Raw genomic sequence first — 22,186 nt, 5'->3', positions numbered from 1 at the left:
TGCATCCAGTGCTCCCTTTATGGCCTTCTCTATATCAGAGAGAGTGGGTGGAGATTGGGAAATCACTTTGATGAGCACCTTTGTTCCATCTGCATCAGTGTCAGAGACCTCCCAGTAATCAACTATTTCAGTTCTGTGTCACATTCCTATGTTTGATCATGGCCTTATGTACTATTCCACCAAAACCACCTGCAAATTGGAGGAACAACATCTGATTTTCCGACGGGCACTTTCCAACCAGATGGTATTAACATTAAACTGCTCTCCTGCTCCCCCTCCCTTCCCCTTTCCAGTTCTCCTCCCTTCCTTCCCCCTCTATGCTTCCTCCCCTTGATCACTGATGTCCCCTCCCTCCCTTCTCCACCTATCATCTCCAGCCTTTGCGACCACACCTCTCCCCCTATTCTTTTGTTAGGTCAACATTTTTCTTTCCTTTGATGAAGGGCTCTAGCCTGAAACATTGGTTATGCATTTTTACCTTTGCTATATAAAGGACACTGCTTGACCTGCTGAGTTTCTCCAGGTTTGTGTTTTAACTGAAGTTGGCTATGTTGTTGATTATGGGATAGCAGTCTTAGATTATGATGAGTTGGGAAGATGGTGGTCAACATCAGAAGAAATTAATCACGCTAAGTGCGAGGTGATGCATTTTGAGAAAGCTAATAAGGCAGTCTATAGTAGGGAATAGGGAGATCTGGGGAATAAAGGATCTTGGAGGACAAGTTCAAAGATTCCTGAAAGTGACAGCACAGGCAGATAAGGTGGTCAAGTAGAGAAACAGAATATTTGACTTGACTTGTTAGGGTAGAGACACAAGACCAGGGAAGTTACAGCTTAACTCAATGAAACATTAGTTAGGTCAGGTATTCTCAACATGGGCCTTGCAGCTTCCTCCACATTTAAGGGGAGGCCACAAACTGAAATTATGAAATAATTTTTGTTTTTTTGTATAGACAGTAGGAGAGAAACAAACTAAACATGGCTGTTTTACAGGGAAGGGGGCTCATAAACTTTGAGCAGAATCCTAAGGGGACCAAAGCCAAAAAAAGGTTGAGAATGGCTGAGTTAGGTCATAACTAAAGAAATGTTCTGGTTCTATATGATAGAAAGGGCAGGATAACACTAGAGAGAGTGAACAGTGTATTCATCAGAATGTTAACTAGAATTAAGCTATTCAATTCTGAAGAGAGGCTGTAAAGGCTGGGTTCATTTTCTTGGAGCAGAGGCAGCTGAGAAGGGCCATTGATTGGGAAGATAGCATGAAACATCCTCACAGTAGATATCAGCAGTTTGAATATTTTGGAGGGGATCCAAATAAATTATTTCACTCAGTGGATGGTTGGAATCAAGAATGCACAGCCTAAAGGGGTGGTGGCCAGAGACTCAATGTTGATAGAAAACCAGCTAAATTGCCAAGGCAACAGGTTATGTGTTAGATGGATAGTCAATATACACATGGTGGGCAAAGGACCTGTTACTGCATTCTCTCACTCATCATTGTCAAAAGCCAAGGACAGACATTCAAGCCACATTCATCTATTGCTTTCAAACTGCCCAACATCACTCCCAGCTGATATGTTGAAGTGCTTGTAGCTGTCCATTCCTTTTCATGTTAAACATTGACCACACTGCCACTTCATCAGGTGATCATTTTATTGTTACTGCTCCCAACATGTTATTTATTGAACTGGGCTGACCATATGGATTAGTGGAAGAGCAGGGGATTATGTTCCTCTCAAGGTTACCTTGTGATGGAACACAATTCTCCCACTGTTGATGGCCCACAGTGTCTCAAGTGTGTTGTTCCTGTTTTGGACCTATGCCATTTATCCATGAAATACACCATTCAGCAAGATGGATAATATCTTGTTGCCATAAAGAATGTGTGGTTAATCACACCAACTGAGTCAGGGACTGATGCACCTGTAACATGCCAACTGGTAACGGCTATGTTACTAATCTACAACATTATACTCTGCGCCAATTTTATACTGTCTGCTCAAATCAGGCAGCTAGATATTTCAAGACTCTACCAGTGATAACATGACCGAGTTATTTTTGGTGATGGTCATTAAAGTTTCCATTCCAAAGTAACTTCTGTGTTGCACTCTTCTTTATTGGGACAAAGCCAAGTAACCAATGCATGAATCAGGGGAGGGCAGTTTGATAATGGGCACAATTTTCTCAGTACAACTGTTGATTTCATTAGTTTGTGGGATAACTCTCGAAATTGAGGTAGAAGGCATGATGTTTGTAAGGAAGATTTCAAATTGTTGATTGAATTTGGGATGACATCCATGTTCAGTAACTGGATTAGTGATAGATGGTTTTCTTTGTTTTATTCTTACTTTTTAGTGGATGGAGCAATTTGATGGGTCATTTTACAGGGTAAAGGGTCAATCCCATTGTTTGGGTTTGGATGTGCATTAAAAGCAAGTCTGAATGAGGACAGTGAATGATGTCTCCTCAAACACACAAAACAGATGGGGTTTTAAGATAATCTAGTAGTTCCACCATCAGTAAAGAGTGCAGGTTTTCAGTGCAGATTTTGTTTTAAAATTTAAGGACTTGAATTTAAAATTACCAGCTGCTATGATGGAATTTGAAGTCACACTTAGATTGTTATTTTAAGCCACTGGATTGCTATTCTGCAAACTTAAAACAACACGGAACCTTTTCCTGAAACTGTGAATGTCACATTCAAAACTTCATCAATATATTGAACCCCTGAAGGCCATGACAACATTTCCCATTACAAGTTATTACATCCATTCTTACTGTGCAAACTACTGGTATATACTTGTCACAATGTAATTACATCCTAGATGGCATGACATCTGGTGGGTAGATATAATTATAGTATGCCAAGTTTAGTTGGGCATTTTTGAAAACTATCAGGACACAATTTTTTATCGTTCTATTATAAAGCCACACAATGTGATGGGCTGTCCAAGTCAAATTATGAGGTGTGAGCCGGCAATGCTCTATCAATGAAGAAGTAACATATAACATTTGACAGATTAATAGCAGTAATAAATTTTCATTTCAGGCAAAAACAAAGATTGTCCTGTCATGATAGCAAGGTAGCAAGGAAAACTAAAGGAAAAAAGCTTATCAATGTTGCCAAAAAGAAAATCATTAAACAAAATTCAGAATTGTATAGCAAGGTCAAGGCTTTAACAGAAAAGAGAAAGTAGAGTACAAGAGTAAGCAAGCATGAAAAATAAAAACTGTCTGACAATTTCTCAAGTTGTTAAACAAGAAAGTCTGCAAAAGATGAGGTCAATTGCAGAACACAAACATGCTGATGAAAATCATGATTTCATGCAGCACCCACAAGAAGTTGAGGGCAATCAGCATTTTGGGCCTGGTGCCTTTGTCAGGTTTGATATTGCAAGAGAACTTCTAAAGATGTGCAAATGAAAAATCAGCTGTATGATATCTGGGTCCTTTCCAAGCCAAGAGAGGAGGAAAAAGGAATAAAAAGGGAATGGAAGAAAAATAAATATTTTGCGTCCATCTTCAAGGAAAGATGCAAAAATCCTTAAACAATAAAGAACAGCAGATTAAGAGTAAATGAAGAACTGACAGCAAGTTTTCCTAGACCAGAGAAAATGAATTCACTGATTGTCATTTTTTGACTCATATCTCTTAAAACTATGTCTTAAGAAAGCAGCCTCTCTCCAGGCCACACACCACCCAGGCCATGCCCCCTTCAATAACAATTAGGAAGGAGGTACGGGAGCCTGAAGATGAACATGCAATAGTACCAAAAAGCTTCTTCCCTTCTGCCATCAGATTTCTGAATGGACAATGAACCATAGACATGACCTCACTTTCTCTTCTTTTGCAAGTTCTTTTCAAATGATGTCATTTATTTGCACCTGTAATGCTGCCACCAAACAACACATTTTGTAACATGTTCATGACAATACATTCTGATTCTGAAAGCCTTTTTGATTCATGTACCTCTCTAAATATATTTTAAATGTTACAATTATACCCATCTCAACCAGTTTCTCTGGCAATTCATTTTATAAACCCCACTATTCTGTGTGAAATATGTGCCCATCAAGTTCCTTTTAAATCTGTCCAATCACATTTTATATCTATACCCTCCAATTAAGGTGGATTATTTCTATTTTTCCCTTTCTTGACCTTTCTGTCTGCATCTCAGAGGATAAAATGCCATTACAAGCCAACAATCTTCCAGGTATTCTGATAACACCTGCTTCCTGTAAACATCCTTTTTTCTCATCTTTTCTGGCTCCATCATGTCCTTACAATCACATTTCCCACACCTATGTTTCTAACAAGTCTTGTTTTCCTCAACTGGGGCTTGATCTTCATCACTGAAGAGAGGGCTCTCAATTTGCCTCCTCCCATTTTCCACACTTTTTCTTAACATTCTTCTGCCACCCAGAGCAAGAGTAGGGGGTTTCCCTGCCATCGCTTTTTACCCTCAGCCTCCCCATTGAATGGATCATACTCCATGACTTGACAACCTTCAATGGAATGCACCTGCCAGACACATTCCTTCTTTTTGAAGGGAATGTTCCCTTCACAACTCCACAGTTCACTCCTATATTCTCTAATAGCTTCCCGTTTCACTGCATTTTCCTTACGCAATCTTAGGAAATGAAACACTGGCATTTCCCACCATCCAAGGGCCAAAATTTCCTTTACAGAAAAGCAGTGATTCATTTGCACTTCTTCCACGTCAGTGTACTGTACTTGGCATTCCAACTCCCATTCTTGTCTTTGTTATCTTACAATTATTCCAACAAAACATAAAATGCTGGAAACATTCAGCGGATCAGGTTGCATCTGGGTGAAGAGAAATGAAGTTAATGTTTCCGATCAAAGGCCCTTCCCAGAACTGAAAAAGGGAGAATGTAAAAGGGGATTTTCTGATTGGGTGAGGCCAGGGCTGCAGTGAGGATAGGCCATCTGGTGAGGAGATTAATTAAGGAAGTAAGAAAGAACATAAAGGAACATAAATCTGTGAATTGCAGTTTTAAAAGAAAGAGAATGAAAGAAGTTATTCTTCAGATGGTTCCAGGTGAACTTGTACAAAAATTTTGAAATGTTAATGAGCAGAAATAGCATACAATCAGTGAAACTGACCTTTATTGAAAAAAGATTTGAGCAGATGAGGAGAGGCGTCTTGCTCTACTTACAGCCCCTGGAAAACTGTGAACAGGTCTGGTCTACCTATCCAAAGAAGAATATACTGAGAATGTTGCAAAGATTCACCAAAATGATATGTGGCTCACAAGGTTAGTCACATGTGGAGAGATTAAACAGATATAAGGAAGTGGAGTTTAACAGACTGAGAGGTGGTCGCATTGAAATGTACAACATCTTGACATGGTAGATGCAGAGCTGATATTTTCCCTGACCTGGGGATGGGGTGGTGAGGGTGGGGACTGGGCTGTTTCCAGCCAAGGATTTTGCAGTTTAAAGATAAGAAGTGGCCACTAAGGTCAGCAAAAGGAAGAACACTGCTTCATTGAAGGCGGAGAACTTTTGGAATCCTGTTACTTGGGGCAATTAAGAGTTATGCAGCTGATGAAGGAAGGTAATACATAGATAAAAAATGATTTATGATCGAACAATGCAGAGTGGGCATGAAGGGCTTCTATTTTTTATAATTATCCTTTGCACTCCTTCTGACATAACTAAATAAAGATTATATCTAGCCTCGTCTTCCAACAACTATTCAGCCAACAAGAATATGTAATTACAGTCTGAATTCTAAATCACTTTGATGTAGCTTTTGACTAAACATACAGCTATGGACTAGGAAGACATTACATTACCAGATGGTAACAAATTTTATTTTGGTAGCAATCAATATCACAAGCTATACAAGGCTGAAGCTGAAGAAATTGTTCATGCAAACTAGTGAAACCTGTCAAAGTATTGAACTATACTATTAAAATGATCAGTTTAAAACTGAACAAAAATAAATATTCAAGTCATGATTAAAAATGCAGAATATATACAAATTTAACTGCCTCTCTTTGATTTACAATTATTGTTTCCACCTGCATGTCAATGAATCTGTAAACTCATTCAATGTACATCCTTGAAAAAAAAACATCTCATTGTTATAAACTGAATGATTTTGATGCAAAGAATCACAAAAGCAAATTCATGGAAAGGAAAAGCAACTACAAAGAGTTTCTCATTTGGTCAAGCATTCCATTTCTACTAAATGCAATAATTTTGATGTCATACAACAAAGTGATCAATTGATAATCATGCATTGCACTCACAGATCAGAAACAGCCCAAAAGCTCAGAGTGTAAATTTATGACACCAAGCAAGGTGGTTTGATTATTTATCTGCTTTTTTTTTATTAGTGCTTCAGAGAGAAAAGCATTAGTTAAAAATGGAATTATCACATCATACCTATGTCAGACACTACGATCTTGGAAAATTTTCTGCTTTTGTTTTTCACTAGAAAAGCATAATGATATGTATGTAAATAAACAAAATTAATTTAATTTTGAAAACAATTACTGAATTATATTGCACCATAATACTATACCCTTTTCTATAAAGTTAGGCAATTTCTGTTCGTCTTCAGAATTGCACGAAGAGGCAGAACCTACACAGGAATACATTGACAAATAATTAAAAATAAAGTGGCATGAACATTTTATTGTCCTCAAACATAGTCCAGATTTGAATATTTCTGGTGTAATGATTAACTTATTTCAACAGCTCTGAGTCAGAATATTTCTGGAAAATGTCCATTTATCTCTACACACAAACATACTTGAGTAATTCAGAAATTGGGCCCTATCCTCTCTCTCTCTCTCTGCATTATGGACAATAAATGCTGACAAAAGTGTTCTTTTAGAATATTTCAATTATCAGTCTTAGCCACATCCAAAGCAGCTATCTAATATCGAACGATGGGCAGCTATTCGTCAAATTAATTTCTTATGAAGTGAAAGTACAAAAATGTTCCCAATAAAGTGCCAGCCTGTACAAGAAAGACACATGAAAATTGAACAAAGTGAAGACATTGAAGGCATTGTTTCTATACTAATTGGGGTCCTGCAAACACCATCTACAAGCTTGGCCAGAAACACATGGATAATGTAAGTGCTCAACAATGAATACCTCCATAAACAAGGGCACAATAAATATTAAAAAAAGGGTCAATATAGTCAGTTCCATCATGGTCTCCCCAATTTTTGTACTCAAATAATTTAGTGCAAAGTCGACAAGAAATTTTTGTCCGCTCACAAGAATGCAGTGTTAATTTAAAGGCTACACACAGGTTGAGATTGAATTATTCAACAAATTCCCAAAATCAAACCAGTGACCTCTGTATTCTATTAAGAATACAGTGACCACCGCAACCATTTAAGACACCCTACATCTGCAATATAAATCTATTTATTTGTGACTGGAATGCAAATTTGCCACCAATACCAATTAAAAAAAATATAAATCTGCCAATAAATAAACTTTCTTTTCTTGACCAAAGGTTACCTCAGATTCAAAGAATGAAGCTGTTGAAGCTATCAAATGGAGTGCTGGCTATTTTAGTTGTCTATCTCAAAGGTCATCCCAGATTCTCAAGCAAACAATGAGCTGCATAAGGAACTCAGCAGATCAGGCAGCATAAATGGGTAGAAATGGTCAGTGAACATTTTGGGTTTGGACCCTTTATTGAGACTGATATCTCTAAAGCAGCTCAATATTTGTTCAAGATTCTAACATCTTCAGGTTCTGTATATCTCAGTTGTTTATCCAAGATTTTCAACTGACATGGTAAATTGTGTGACTCAGGGTAAATTGTGTGCAACTGGGCAATTCAAATTCTAATCCCATGCCAAATAAAGAATTTAAAATCACCTTAAACATGAAAACAGAAAAGGATGGGTCTAATAAACTTAACCAGTAAAGTTCTCAAATTGTAATTTGGAGCACCATCTGTAATCTGAAATACCAAGTGATTCACTAGCATTGCTTTGGAAAGGAAAAAAATTACATATGCCATTCAGATTAACAGCATACAAGATAGCTTGCAACCACTACCTCAGAGTGACTGGAAATTAAAAATGCCATTCAGACCAACAGCATTCAAGATGGCCTGCAACCACTATCACAGATCACAGCTCACTAGCCTGTCATATTCTGGCTTGTCCTTGTTGCCTTTTGTAAATAAAGGCACAATATTAGCAAATCAATACAACATTCAACAAACTGAGTGGAAAACAATGTACAGTAAGAGGGAAAAATAAACCTGTAGGATGCAACCATCATGCTGGAGATAAAATTTGAATTGCAATAATCAGAATTAAAGAGGTACAGCTAGAAAACTATAAAATGATAGAAATACTAATAGGAGGAGATCTATGAATTATAAAATGTTGTTTTGTAATTAACACATAACTTGTATGGAGAAGTCTTTTACAATTATCTAGAAAGAGAAAACCAGAGAATGTGAGATGGAAGATAATTAGCAAAGGAAGCAAAAGTGAAATGAGAAGAAAAGTTTTAAGCAATGAGTACTTAGTGTCTGGAATAATGCTACTCAAGAAGGTTGAGGCATATTTAATTGTGGCACCTGAAAGTGAATCATATGAATATATAAAAGGAAAAAGACATTTCTTCCTACCAATACCCTCTAAATTTAGGTAGTTTTGAGTAAACAAAGCCCCAATCAAACTTATATAATTTAAATAATTTTGAAATGTTTATTTTGTGGAATTATTGTTAAAAAATTAATCTAAAGTTAAATTGTTGTTACATCATTCCACTATTCTTGCCAAAACAAGCTGGCATTTTGCTGCTGTTAATCTGCTAGTCCATCCAACAATCGATCCAACAGACAGCCTAGCCTGGGTCTTCTCACATCTACCTGGCGGCAAGGGCTTTCTCACCGCTGATGATGGATCAAAACTGATCATCAGCAGAACCAAGGTTGAACATGTAAACAGCAACTATTATAAGTGCCGCTGATTAAATTCAGGAACTCATGATGACAGGGATAAGGAGGATGCATTAGCAAGAAAACAAAAATATATTAAAACTGGAGATTCAATCAAGCAGACTAAAACTCTCTTATTGCAAGTTCAAACAGCTGTTGATTAAAACATAAAAAGACAATAACAAGAAAGTGGTTGCAGCAAAGTTTCAGCTTAACAGTGCTTTCAGTAAGTTTTAAGATGGCAGTAATAGGACAGTGGTTTTCCAACTTTTTTTATTTCCATGCATATAACTCCTACCTTAAGTATTGACAGTATCCAAAAAAGCAGCCATAACTACCTTGGCTTTTATGAAAGATCTAAATTTGACAGATGTGTGAAGACAAATGAACCCTCAAACCAAGGATTACTTTTTCTATTTCTGCCTTCATAACTCCTCTCATACTAGGAATGACCTTTTTCTGTTTTGAACACAGCTAATTTATAGAACATTAGAAGCTGAATACTTATCTAGAACCCTTCACCTTTGACCCTGTTGATCTTCATGCCAGAAAAATCAACTAATTCATATAGATGGTGTTTGAACCCTATCCTTCTTCAAAAACCATATTTTTATCAGTTCATTATGGACCAGATAAAGCTATTCTACAAGATAAACTGTGCCTCCTCTCCAAAAAGTTTTATATTATGGGACACCTAAAAGCTTATTTAAGGGGACAAATAAATGGCAAAAATAGAAGATCTGGAAGCAGAAATTTTGATATTGGAAAAGGAGATCCTATAGTCTTGTTCCAAGGAATTTTATCAATCGCTTTTAAACAAAACCCTCAAATACATTACACTTGAAGAATTGAAAAAGCCATTTTAAGAACTAAACAAATATATTATGAATTGAGAGAGAAGGCACACAAAGTCTTGTCCTGGCAACTGAGAACAGAAAAATTGCAAGGACAATTAACGCAATTCAAACTGAAACAAGTTCAGTTTCATTTGACCCAATAGAAATTAATGACACAGTAAGGGATTACAAGGTGGTATGTGAGTGGGGAAAAAATGTTAAGAACCACTGCTCTCTATTGTTACTGAAGTATTTTGCTTGAGAAAAATTGTCACTGGCCCATTTCCTTTGAGTTATGAAACCGTGCACATAACAACTTAATTAGGTACAATTAAAGCAGTGGTTTTCAAACTTTTTCTTTCCATTCACATACCACCTTAAGTAATCCCTTACTAATCACAGAGCACCAATGGCATCGGGATTAATTAAAGTGGTATGTAAGTGGAAAGAAAAAGTTTGAAAACCACTACTCTGCAAGAAACCAACTCAAATCTGCAGAATCATCCACTGGAAAAAAACAAAGTATGAATGAAAAGTGCAAGACCACCATCCCAGCCAGAAAGGGTAATGTCATTCCATCAGCAATGCAGGAAAAAAAAAAGTGGGATCGATTTTTAGGACAAACAGTAACTATCCTCCACTCAGTGGATTTTCCTGGGAATAAAATCCATGTACTTTTACCAGGAGAAATTGCTGCAGTTCATTTGCGCCTGCAGCTTTCACATTCTTTAAATTGATTAATATTTTAAAATTGAAAGACGCAGCACAGTTACAGGCCTTTCTGGCCCACGAGCCCGCACCCATGTGACCAATTAACCTACCAATCCCATGCGTCTTTGAAACATGGGAGGAAACCAGATCACCCAGAGGAAAACTAGATGGTCACAGGGAGAACATACAAACTCCTTTCATACAGTGGAAGATTTGAACCTGGGTCACTGGCACTGCATTAACTGCCGCACTGTGTCACCTGATTCTAACATAATTTTGTTTGCTGCCTAAAGAAGTTTTGTTTGCTTTGCTTTTTAGTGTAAGATTAGGGCAGCATGGATGGTCTAGCGGTCTGTTATGGTGCCAACGACCAGGACAGAGGTTCGAATCCCACGCTGTCTGTAAGGAGTTTGTACATTCTCCCCGTGTCTGTATAGGTTTCCTTTGAGTGCTCTGATTTCCTCCCACCCTTCAAAAATATACTGGTGTAGGTCGGCATGAACTAGCGTGCATGTGTCCCTCCACACCATTACAAGGGCTTGCTTCTGGAAACATTAATTTTAAATTCCCATTTCAAGTCTCTTGTCGAACATCAGGATCTTTTCTTTAAATTATGTTCCATGAGTTTTTATAGAGCATGTATGGAGCATCAGCTTTCTTACAAACTCACACGATCTTTCGATGAGTTGGCTTTTACAGAGAATTCTCCTCGCTGGTGTATTCACACATTTCCCCCTAGCACTTTAGGATTATAGAAATGATTTTCTTGATGATAGAACAGCAGATAAAGATTGTTGGTTTCACCTTGCCCTTCAAAAAAGGTCAGGTTTTATTCAGGTCGGTTAAAATATCACTGCTTTTTACCCTGCTTTTTCATAAAGGACAGGTTTTATTCAGCTCCCTGAGCTCCGTGTCCTCTGCCTCCCACAAAATGTCCTTCCGTCTTCTTTTTCCCGCCTCTCTTCCCATATAACCTGACATCACATAGCTTCAGTCTGGCACCTGTCACTCAAAATAGATCTGGGGTTTGCAGCACTGCCAGCTCAAGGCTGAATGTACCCAATACGGTTCCCATAAAGCACACATTGTCCTGACATCTCTTATGATCCATTTTAATTCCATTATTGGCTTGTCTGCTATACTTGGCGTTTCTAAACTAACATCTTCACAAGATAAGAGAAAGGAATGGAAGTAGGCAATTCAGCCCATCAAATTTGCCCTTGTTCTTTCTTAGTGTTATCGTGTTTGTCAAATGTGCTGCTGTAACGAAGCCACTACATAACCCAAGATATATAATTCAACAATACTTCAAATATTATCAACACATCCATTACAAGGTCAATTGGGTGTAATTGGGCAGCACGAGCTCAACGGCTGTTGTCTATATTTACATTACGTTCTGCAGTAGAACACATCTACTTTATACTAAGAGTAAAGTCAACAGATTTATCAAAATCACCATCATCATCCACAATTTTCTGGCTTCAAGAGCTCGACCAGAAGAATGGGATCTTTGATACTCAGTGCCTGAGTGAAGTGGATGTGCACGAGCAAGGAATCTCTTGCACAAATCTATAAAAAGGACATTGTATAAGCATGGACAAAAAGCAAATTGTAATTTCAACCTTTAGCATCATACCAATGTGTCAGCATTGACAATAAAGCTAGTTCCATTTGTCAAATATGAATAAAGATCTGACTTTTAGTAGCAGAGAAGTAATGTTCTCAATCTCGTCTCGCACCTTTATTAAAGATAACGATCCTCAAATACATGCAGGCTTATTGGTGACACAGTGGAATAGGTTGCCAATTTACTGGAGTTTGATTGTTTCAAATTTTATTTTATAAACATGTAATCAAAATACATACAGAACCAAATCTTAATCTAATCAACTACATACATGCTTTTAAAAAATAATTTTATACACCCACCCCAACCCCGGAGCTTGATTGATTGTTGATGAGTTTGCCAGTGGCATTGGTGAAGTCACACCAACTATTTCCTATGTCAGCTGCTGTCAGACATATTGTCATCAACGTGACAGGAATGAAAAGGAGAGAACTCATAGAATATTGCTATCTGCCAGAAGTGGAAGAAGGTATTCAGAAACTTGTCAATAAAGGCCTGAAGCAAAACTGGTTTTCTGGAAGTTATCATCTTTCAACAACACAAGAAGAACAATGCTCAAGTGGAATCCCCTTAAGGAGGTCTTCACAGTGATATACCACATGAAGTGAAACACAGAAGCTGCAGACAATGAGATTGTGTGAAAACACGAAAATGCTGGAAGAACTCAGCAGGATTCACAGCATTCATAGGAGGTAAAGACCTTGACAACAAGTTCAGGCCTGAAATGCTGGTTATACTCTATATCTTTACCTTCTATGGACGCTGCGAGAACTGCTGAGTTCCTCCAGCATTTTTGTGATAGACCACATGATGCATTCACAGAACAGGCCCAAAACCACTATGCCAATTGGAAATTCAGATAATCGAACTGTATTCATAGCTCACATTCCTTCCAAGCTGGTTCTGAAGACAAACATTTTACAATGTGTAGCCCATGTCAATAAGTCTCCTTCAACAGTATACATCAATAGGTAGAACAAAGCATGAAAATCAGAGGAATGCACAGCTCCCTATGTTATAAGGAACATCAACATTTCAAGATATACTGGAATAAATATCCAGATGACCGTAACTGAATTCCTTCCAATATCTTGTATTCAGAAAAGACCATCAAATCAATTGGATCTGCTGCAAAATTATTGGTACTGCAACAGCAGGATAGATGCTTAACGGTCTGTGCCAAATTTATTGACAGATTCCCAGAGTCTATTCACAATTGGCGTGTCAAGAGTGCAATTGTCTATCTTCCACTTGCCAGGAAAGTGCAATTCCAACAATTCTTAAAGAGCTTGACATCATCCAGGCCAAAGGAAGCTCTTTGAGTAGCATACTGGACAAAGTCTCAAGAACAACAATGGAAATATGTAAGAAAAATAGTGGGTTGTGGTTGTGAGGTACGGAAGAATGATATTGCTCTGGATAACATTGGTTGTCATAACACTGTGGTCTGAAGGGCTTGTACTCTGCTGTCATGTTCTAAAATTGGGGGATTTGCTCACTCTAAACAGTCAAGTTTTTAAGCTCCAAAGACCTGTGTTTTAGTAGTATCTGCAGCCATGAAAGCCCAAGTTTAATCAGGGCTAGATGGTTGAGATAGGCTCTAGACATTCACAAAACACAGCTGTACCTGGCAGATTACTGAGAAGAGATTAATTGGGCTGCAGCACAAATTCTGCACCTGTTTTGATCTCTGTGCCAATTTTCCAGCACTCTAATTTAACCAAGGGCTTTATCATAAGTTGATCAAAAAATGATAAAAACATAACTGTAATCTGAAGTATGACTTAAACAACTAATTTATTGTACAGTTTTTTGCAAGATAATGACATATTTGCAAATTAATGATGCAGAAAGTGTTTGTCAGAGATTTATTCCATCTTATTCTATATTGGAATGAAAACTTTGAGTGATGTACTGCCTCAGATCCTCCCTCCACCAGCACAAATTTTTTTTTGTAATACTAATGAGCCATTGCTCCTGCAATACAACAACTTCTGTATTTTAATTCCACAAACGAGAGTTCACATTTCAAATAACTTGGTAAACAATACTGCAAACAACTTTCTGCACCAATTAAATATAATTTCATTATAATGGTTACAGCATCACATGAAGACTTGGTCAAAATGTTAGAAGAGTGCTTAAACCACCTCTGGTTTCTTGATCAGAGGGCACACATCTGAATTACAGAATTGCGGAGCTAAATGGTCAGACAGCTTTGAGTTTTTTTTTCCTTTAAGGGAAAATCACCATAAACTCAAACTGATGTGAAGCAGGAACTATGCAATTTATCTACACATATTAACTTTGCATATTGTCACACTTGAAAATGTTGAGCAATGAGATCTATTGTCCAGGTCTATTCCTATCGCTGAATTTTATAACAGATGCACCACATTGACATTTTACTGGTAGACCAAGCTATTCTCATATCAATTTCATGTGCAAATAACCCTTCTGAAATAAATCGAGCCCCAAAATTCTAAAATACAATCATGAGAATTGGAGTCTTTCATAATGACAGAATTACCTGATGTGGGAGACTTGCAACGGTCATCCACAGCTGTAGAACTTTCATTGATATCACAGAGACCTAGCAGAGAAAATACGCCTGTGATTACTTTTTTTTGGAATATTTTATGTAAAATTTTCTCCATACATGTAGTAGTCAAATTTGATATATTAATACAAGTTACAAATAGAAAAACAACCTAAAAGTACATATGTGATGGCACATAATTTCCCCCTCCCCAAAACCTCCCTCTCCCCAACCCACCCTCCCCCCCGCATTCTCAGAATAGTTAATATGAAAATATAGCTATATAAAGTGAAAGAAAAATATAAACTTTCAGGATTGAACAGAGGAATATCATCTAACATACATATTTATACAAACTCTTTTAATACATTTCAGAAGAGATTCTCCCGGACCTAGAGGCACAGGAAATACAATATTATAAATTTAAACCTAATATTTGAGTATACGGGTGCCAAATTTGTAAAATCGCAGCATATTTATTTCTCATATGTAATTTTTTTCCAAAGGAAATACAACTTTGAATTTCTGCATTCCATTATGCCATACCCAAATGGGTATCTGATTTCCAAGTAACATTTCCTTGCTAATGCAATTTTAACAAGTTCTAATTGGTATATTGACAGTTTAGTTTATGTCTTGTCCGTTAATATTTCCAAATAAAAATAAATCTGAGCTTTGCAGAAATACGACGCCTGTAACTTGTTCCAAAAAATTTCCTAAGTCCAACCAAAAGGTTCTTATCTTGGAACAGGACCAAGATGAATATAAAAAAGTTTCTACATCTTCACCACATCTGAAACATTGATCTGATAAATCTGATTTCAATCTATTCAGTTTTTCTGGTGTAACATTTAACATGTTAAAAAATTATACTGAACTAATCTATATCTTACACTAAGCGTTAGTCATACAATCTCTATAAAGATCTGCACATCTTTGCTCATCAATTGTGATATTTAAATCTAGTTTCCACCTCTGTTTAAATTCATAACTTCACATTTAGGAGTTGCTAATTCTAATAAAGAATATATTGTATGAGTAAATTTCTTAACAATTCCTCTCCTAAAAAGAATTAGCTTGCGATTACTTGATCAAAATGATGATAATGGTCAGCTTATATTTATTAATAAGTAATATTTAGTTACTTTAATACAGAAGGAAAATCTGTGGATTGGCATACCAACACACATGAAACACATTATTCAGAGATGGAAAGAATCCAAAGAGATGTTTCTTACATCTCTTGAAAAAGCCACCCATGTCCCTTTGAGCAAATTTCCTACAAAAACTGAGTAAAACACTTTACTGTCCCTTCTCATAAATCTGTAACTAATGGACAGCATTAATGGTCAATCTTTCTGGAGCCCAAGTATTGCTGAGAGACTTACTGTACTTCATGCTATGGCCCGAAGGGCAGACTTCGAGATATCAACTCTCTTATTCAAACCTAAACTCAAAAGAACTTACTCAAATCCATCTCTTTCAAAGTATCTTTTATTTGTCAAGTTTTGCAAACAACCTCTCAGAATAGTGGATTCTCTGAAACTTACACAAGTGACATCAAGATCATGGAGTAGGAATGCAAACTACATAATGTGCAGGATATTGAATGAGAAATAGGATCATTGAGGTGACGATCTGGATGATATGTTTCTTGAAACTCAGAAACCCATAAAATTACCATTTATTTCTTCAGTCAGACATTCATCCTATTGTGCATTTTAACTGAATTGACTTGATGTTATTAATTAAGCAGAATGAGACGACCAAATGTGGCAGTAGAAAGGGACCTGGGAATATGAGTATAGAAAGATTAAAAAAAACCATGCAGCTGCACAATATAATTAGGAAGGCAAATGAAATATCAGTTTAATTACAAGGGATATGGAACATCAAAGCAAGGAAGTTTCGATGCAATTTTAATGAATGCAATGTACAGTTTTGCTTTCCATATTTTAGGAGTAGCCTGCTTGCATTGGAGCTGGTGTAGAGGAAGTTCACAGAGTTGATTCCTGGGATAAAGGATCTGACATATGAAGAAACAATGAGCTAATTTTAATTGGACGAAAGAAAGAGGTGATCTTATTGAAGCATGAAATTCTAAGTGATGGACGCTGAGATGATGTTTCCCAAGAGGGATTATCTTAAAGTAAAAGGCAGAGCTTTGATTGAAGAGAATCACTGATTCTCTGAAATGAGGAGGAATTTCTTCCCTCAGAGGGTTATGAATTTTTAAAATTCTAGTCCAAAAGAGCCATGAAGTTGAAGATATTGAACATCTTCAATGATTAGCAGACATTTAAATTGGAAAGAAGTTGGAATAAAACAGTATGTGGAGAGAATGGAAAGCAGTGTTGTGCCCAAGTTTGGATCAGCACATTTGAGGAACTCCAGCTCCTGTTTCAAACATTCCAATAATATTCTTGCATCTGAAATGAGATAAATTTTAAGTGATCTTGTTATTTTCCAACACTTTCCTATACCTGGGCCAACTTCAGGATGGGGCCCTTGCGTCAACTCTGCCTGAGTTGCTGAAGGGTGAGGTGGTCTATGGCTGGAAATGCTTGCAGTCATGCAGTGCATTAATATGACCAGGAAAACATTACATATAGATAAGAGGGGAACCCAAGACTATCAGATACTGCACTGAAGGCTTTGAGGTAAAAGAATTACAGCATGGAAGAAAATGACCACAGAATGTCATAATATCCTGCAGACCCCATACTCAAAGAGAAATGGGACGAGATAGCCATGAAACAAGATCCAAAGCACACCCAAAGGGTGTGTGATCCTTCCCAATAAGATGAATAAGTAGTCTTTGAATATTTTTAAAGCAAAGGTTGGAATATTCTTTCCAAACAAAAGGGGTGGAAATTTTTGAAAGTAAACTTGAATGCAGAGTCGAAGCTACAATTAGATCATCATGATCTAATTAACATGAAGTTCAATAACCTCATGAACGATTAAGATTAGTTAATGGGGCTCAACAGGAATATCCACATCACAGCCCTGGGGAATTTTCAGATTGCTGATCCTGTAAATGCCCTTTGGTGAGTCATACAAAACCTCTGTGCCCATTAACTGGAACATCCAGGATTTTGGAAGATGGCAATGTGAAGCTGGTGATTAATGAACACAATCTTCCAAATGCTCAATTGAAAATACTTATGTCACTCATCATCTAACACTCTCCATCAATCAGGGCAGAAACCTAATTGTCATTGATATTCGCACAATTTCACGAAGTATGACAGTTTGCTCTGACTGTGACTGAATCAACTGTCGTAAAATGCCACATTGCACAATACCTGGACAGCAAAGACGAATACATCAGGATGCCCTTTATTGACTACAATTTGGCATTCAACACTGTCATCCCCTCAAAACTGATCAACAAACTCCAAGACCAGGACCTCAATACCCCACTGTGTAATCGGATCCTGGACTTCCTCACCACCAGAACACAATCAGTGAGGGTTGGTAAGAACATCTCCATAATCTCCATGAGTGCCGAAGTTCCACAGGACTGCATTCTTAGCCCCCTGTTCTACTCACTTTACACCTGTGACTGTGTGGCTCAGTATGACAATAACACCAACTACAAATTTGCTAACAATGCCACTGCAGAGGTTTGGACAACAAGGGGTGATGAGTCATCTTATAGGAGGGAGACTGAAAAGTTGGCTGATCTGAGAGAGAGGGTGAGCAAATTTAAATTTCTTGGGGTCACTATCTTGGCGGACCTTTGCTGGACCCAACACACTAATGTCATTGTGAAGGAAGCATGTCAGTGCCTCTGCTTCCTCAGGTGTTTGCAGTGGTTTGTACTGATATTGAAAATCTTGGCAAACTTCTACAGATGTGTAGTGGAAAGTATGCTTCCAGCAAAATTACAGCCTGGTTTGTGAGCACCAATCCTTCTGAGCAGAAAGCACTGTTAAAGGTAGTGGACACAGCCCAAAACTCTCCCCTCCATCGAGAAAATCTACAAGGAACGCTGTATTCAGAGAGCAGCAGCAATCATCGAAGATCTACACCATCCAGGACATGCTTTGTTCTTGATCCTGTCATCAGCAAAGAGGCATAGAAGCCACGAAGCTCATACCACCAGGTTCAGGAACATTTGCTACCTATTCACCATCATAATCCTAAACAAGTTCAATTAGAAATGCATTTAAGGATTCTTATTTTGCACATTATTTATTATTGGTTAATTTTTTCTGCATTGTACAGTTTGTTTACATTTTTTGCTTTTATTTCTTTTTTTTATATATATCTTTTTTTGAATACAGTTTTTTGCACTGCCACTAGATAGAAATTCTGCCTGGCCCACAGGAAAAAGAATCTCAGGGTTGTATGTAATGTTGTATATGTACTCTGACAATAAATTTGAACTTTGAACTAATAACACACTTCTCTTGTTCCTACAGGACTTGATGACAACAAAATTGGAAATGTCAGGAACGAAATGGAGAGGGATTGGTCTGCCTACTTGCTCCAAAATGCATGGAAAAGACTTGCTCTCGTCATTGATCGGAAGAGTCATTGCTAAGTCTGTAACCAATAAAGGGCTGAATCAATGAATGACAACATTTTCCTTACATCTAATCTTCTTCCTCACAGTAACCTCAACTGCTTCACCAATTCTGGTGACGGTTAGCGTTCACATCTTTCTTAATCATACTCACCCACTCATCCCTCTACTCTCCTCACCGCAACCTTACCCTGCACCTTTCTTCTCTGGATGTCTGAGAAGTGCTACTTCGCTTGGCAGTGGTGAACAAAGGAAGAGCACACTCTGAATTTTACAAATGCCTTGGATGCATGTTAATTTAGAGTAAAGAATCCAGGCTGAATTTGTCGCAAAGAGCTCACCAGACAAGCGGTCTGCAGCCAGGGCAGGAACAAAGAGAACATGGGCAGCATTGTTTTACAGGGTGAAGCCAGATTCAAGTTCTGCTGAATTGGGCTAAGATGAGTACTTTGATTGGGCATACCATAAAGGAAAAAAAAATGAAACACCGTGCACTGGAAAACCTGTCAGAAATGCTGAATTCAATATCAAGGAGCACAGAAGGCTACTGACACCAACATGGGCTTCATTAAGATGTTGGAACCAATCCTTTTTTAAGGTGAAAGTGATGACTAATTTCATAAATGCAATGGCAATCCAAACCAACAATTCTTGGTAGCCATAGTGATAATTCTCACTGCAATTTCAAGCAGTTGCCACTCAATGTCAGGATATCATCGTGGACGCTTGCTGTCATGGAATATCTGCCACCTATGGTGTAGAGTTGAATACATTTAGGTACTTGAAGTTGAACAGTAGTCCAGGAATCTCAAAAATAGAAATGCTTAAGTGCAGCTTTGGCATGGATCCATAGAACATGAACATGTGACCCCTCTGAAGAACATACATGCCCTCCCAGACCTGACAGTGTGGAGCTGTCCCCCTTTTACCTGTCAGCCACCTAACCCCGGTTGCTGTCACTCATGCTCAGACTGTGCAGCACACAACCAGGCCATCTTTGCAGAGATTCAAGATTACCTTCACAATCCTTCTTTAACACCAGGAGCAAATATAGTTTCACATTGAGAACTCTTCTCCCTCTTCTAGTTTTGTGGAAACTCTGCTCATATTGTATCCAAGTGGAGTGCCTTGTGATATGCCCATGCCAAGCAAAAATCAGTTAATTTATAAGTTTTGAAGTCAACATAAAACTCTCACATATAACTTGAAATAAACTACAAAAATCATCCAATATACATTGAAGAAATCAACTTGCAACTAACTTGTAAAATTATAGAGCTCCTTTAAATAACATTTCTTGGGTGGGTCCTTCCAGTTGGTGAATGCATATTAAGCCATGGAAGGGAAGTTGCTGATGCAGAGCAAGCTTCAAAATAAAGGGTGCTTGTATCCAAACAGTACTGCTAATCTGTCTGCTTTGCAGAATTTTGCCAGACATACTTTGTACTTGCATTACTCATTTCAACAAAGTGCACAATTTACTCCCAAAATGTGGGTATATGCCATAGACACTTTTTTAAAAAGGATCTTTCAGGACATGCATAGCTTCCCAAAAATAAACAGTAATAATTCCAATTTTTGACTGCAACTTTTCACTTCTGGATAGTTTCTGGGTTGGACCTCCTCTGGAATACTCCTTTTATAAAATTATGAACAAAGATCAGGTACAAATCAATTGAAGGCAAATTTAAGAGAAGAGTTCTTTAAAAAAATAAATCAGTACATGATTAGGTGAAAATCAAGGTGAAAACTGTGGAATTATTTCAAGATCCCTTTAATAGGAAAGGGGAGTGAGTTGCTTTGTCATTCTGAATGGACAAGTCAAAAATTGACCAAATGACTAACCTTTTGATCACATGAAAAAAAAAGCTGTTTTAAGGAAATTTAAGTTATGGTAATTTCCATTTGGGTTCTGCTATCAGACCTGTTCTGGTTTAACTACTATCGAATAAAAGCTTCATGTATTATGAAGCATTCCCCTTCAATGTGTGAAAATCAGCATCTGACAACATATAGTTGCCATGATATATCCCTGCTAAAATGTTAATATATAAGTTCAATTTTTGATGCTCTGTTGAGGGTTCCCACTGTACATTTGGTTATTGTTCTACGAGTTATGGCAGATTAGAGTGACATGTCAATTTCATTGATGATAATGATCAACAAGCCCGAGCAAAATGTTATGATAGAATACACCGAATCCTCTCTTGTAGCTCAGTGGAGGCACTGACTCACTGCAGCCCATGTGGTTGGTGTGATGCAGACCGGTGAGACGTCAACCAGACCAGGTGCAATGTGATAAGGCCTATGAACATTTCTTCTGTCAAGGAAAATTTTCTCCAGCAAAAGGTCAGCTTCCAAACTCAAAAACCATTTTCTTTAAGTGTGCTTACTAACGGAAACTAACAAAATGACTTTTGAGTGTGTCCAGGCATTATGTAACCAATGAAGATTGTTCTGTATATTCATAACAACTCATTCAATGTATTATTTTAAAAGGGGGTCTGTAGGTTATCTATAGTATCATCAGAAAGCAAATAGCAAGATAGAAATTAGTATCATGGATAACTTACTTAGATGTGAAGAACGAAGTCTTTTCACAGACTCAGAATATAAACTAGAAAGACCACACATGCAAGAAGTCACCGTCAGCATGCCTTAGGATGTAATGGAAAAAGAAAGAGCACAACACCAAAATAATCTTTTGGCTGTAAAAACCTGCAGAACAAAACTCAGAACACAGCAGAAGATAATGCAATCTGTACAAAGGTGGGAAAATAAAAGCAGACATCCCTATTTCACATGTCCTTTTTGTGACCTCAACACTCTACTCACAATGTGCAAGCAAATTATATGTTATGGAAAAAGAGCATTTGACAAAAATTCACAAACATGCTGATATTTGGAGGGCTGTAAGGCAGTTAAGATTATAAATGCCCACAAACTTCTATCCATCTAACTCATGCTTATTCAGACAGTT

The 22,186-nt window shown here is 37.5% G+C and overlaps 1 protein-coding gene across 4 annotated transcripts in view; it reads right to left on the bottom strand.

Moving 5' to 3' along the window:
* stxbp5a (syntaxin binding protein 5a (tomosyn)) overlaps positions 1-22,186 on the bottom strand; it is a 232,866-nt gene that overhangs the window by 40,710 nt on the left and 169,970 nt on the right. Inside the window, exons 19-22 of one of the 4 annotated variants that reach the window (XM_069932249.1) lie at positions 21,780-21,863; positions 14,664-14,726; positions 6,557-6,616; positions 6,418-6,465 (exon numbers count right to left, since the gene is read on the bottom strand). In XM_069932249.1, the coding sequence (XP_069788350.1) occupies positions 6,418-6,465; positions 6,557-6,616; positions 14,664-14,726; positions 21,780-21,863 (255 nt within the window). The remainder of the gene's footprint in view (positions 1-6,417; positions 6,466-6,556; positions 6,617-14,663; positions 14,727-21,779; positions 21,864-22,186) is intronic. The other 3 variants (XM_069932250.1, XM_069932252.1, XM_069932253.1) reach the window with 3 other exon arrangements.

This window comes from Narcine bancroftii, chromosome 4 (assembly GCF_036971445.1).
Source record: "Narcine bancroftii isolate sNarBan1 chromosome 4, sNarBan1.hap1, whole genome shotgun sequence".
NCBI lineage: Eukaryota > Metazoa > Chordata > Chondrichthyes > Torpediniformes > Narcinidae > Narcine > Narcine bancroftii.
This window is presented reverse-complemented; position numbering and strand designations above follow the sequence as displayed.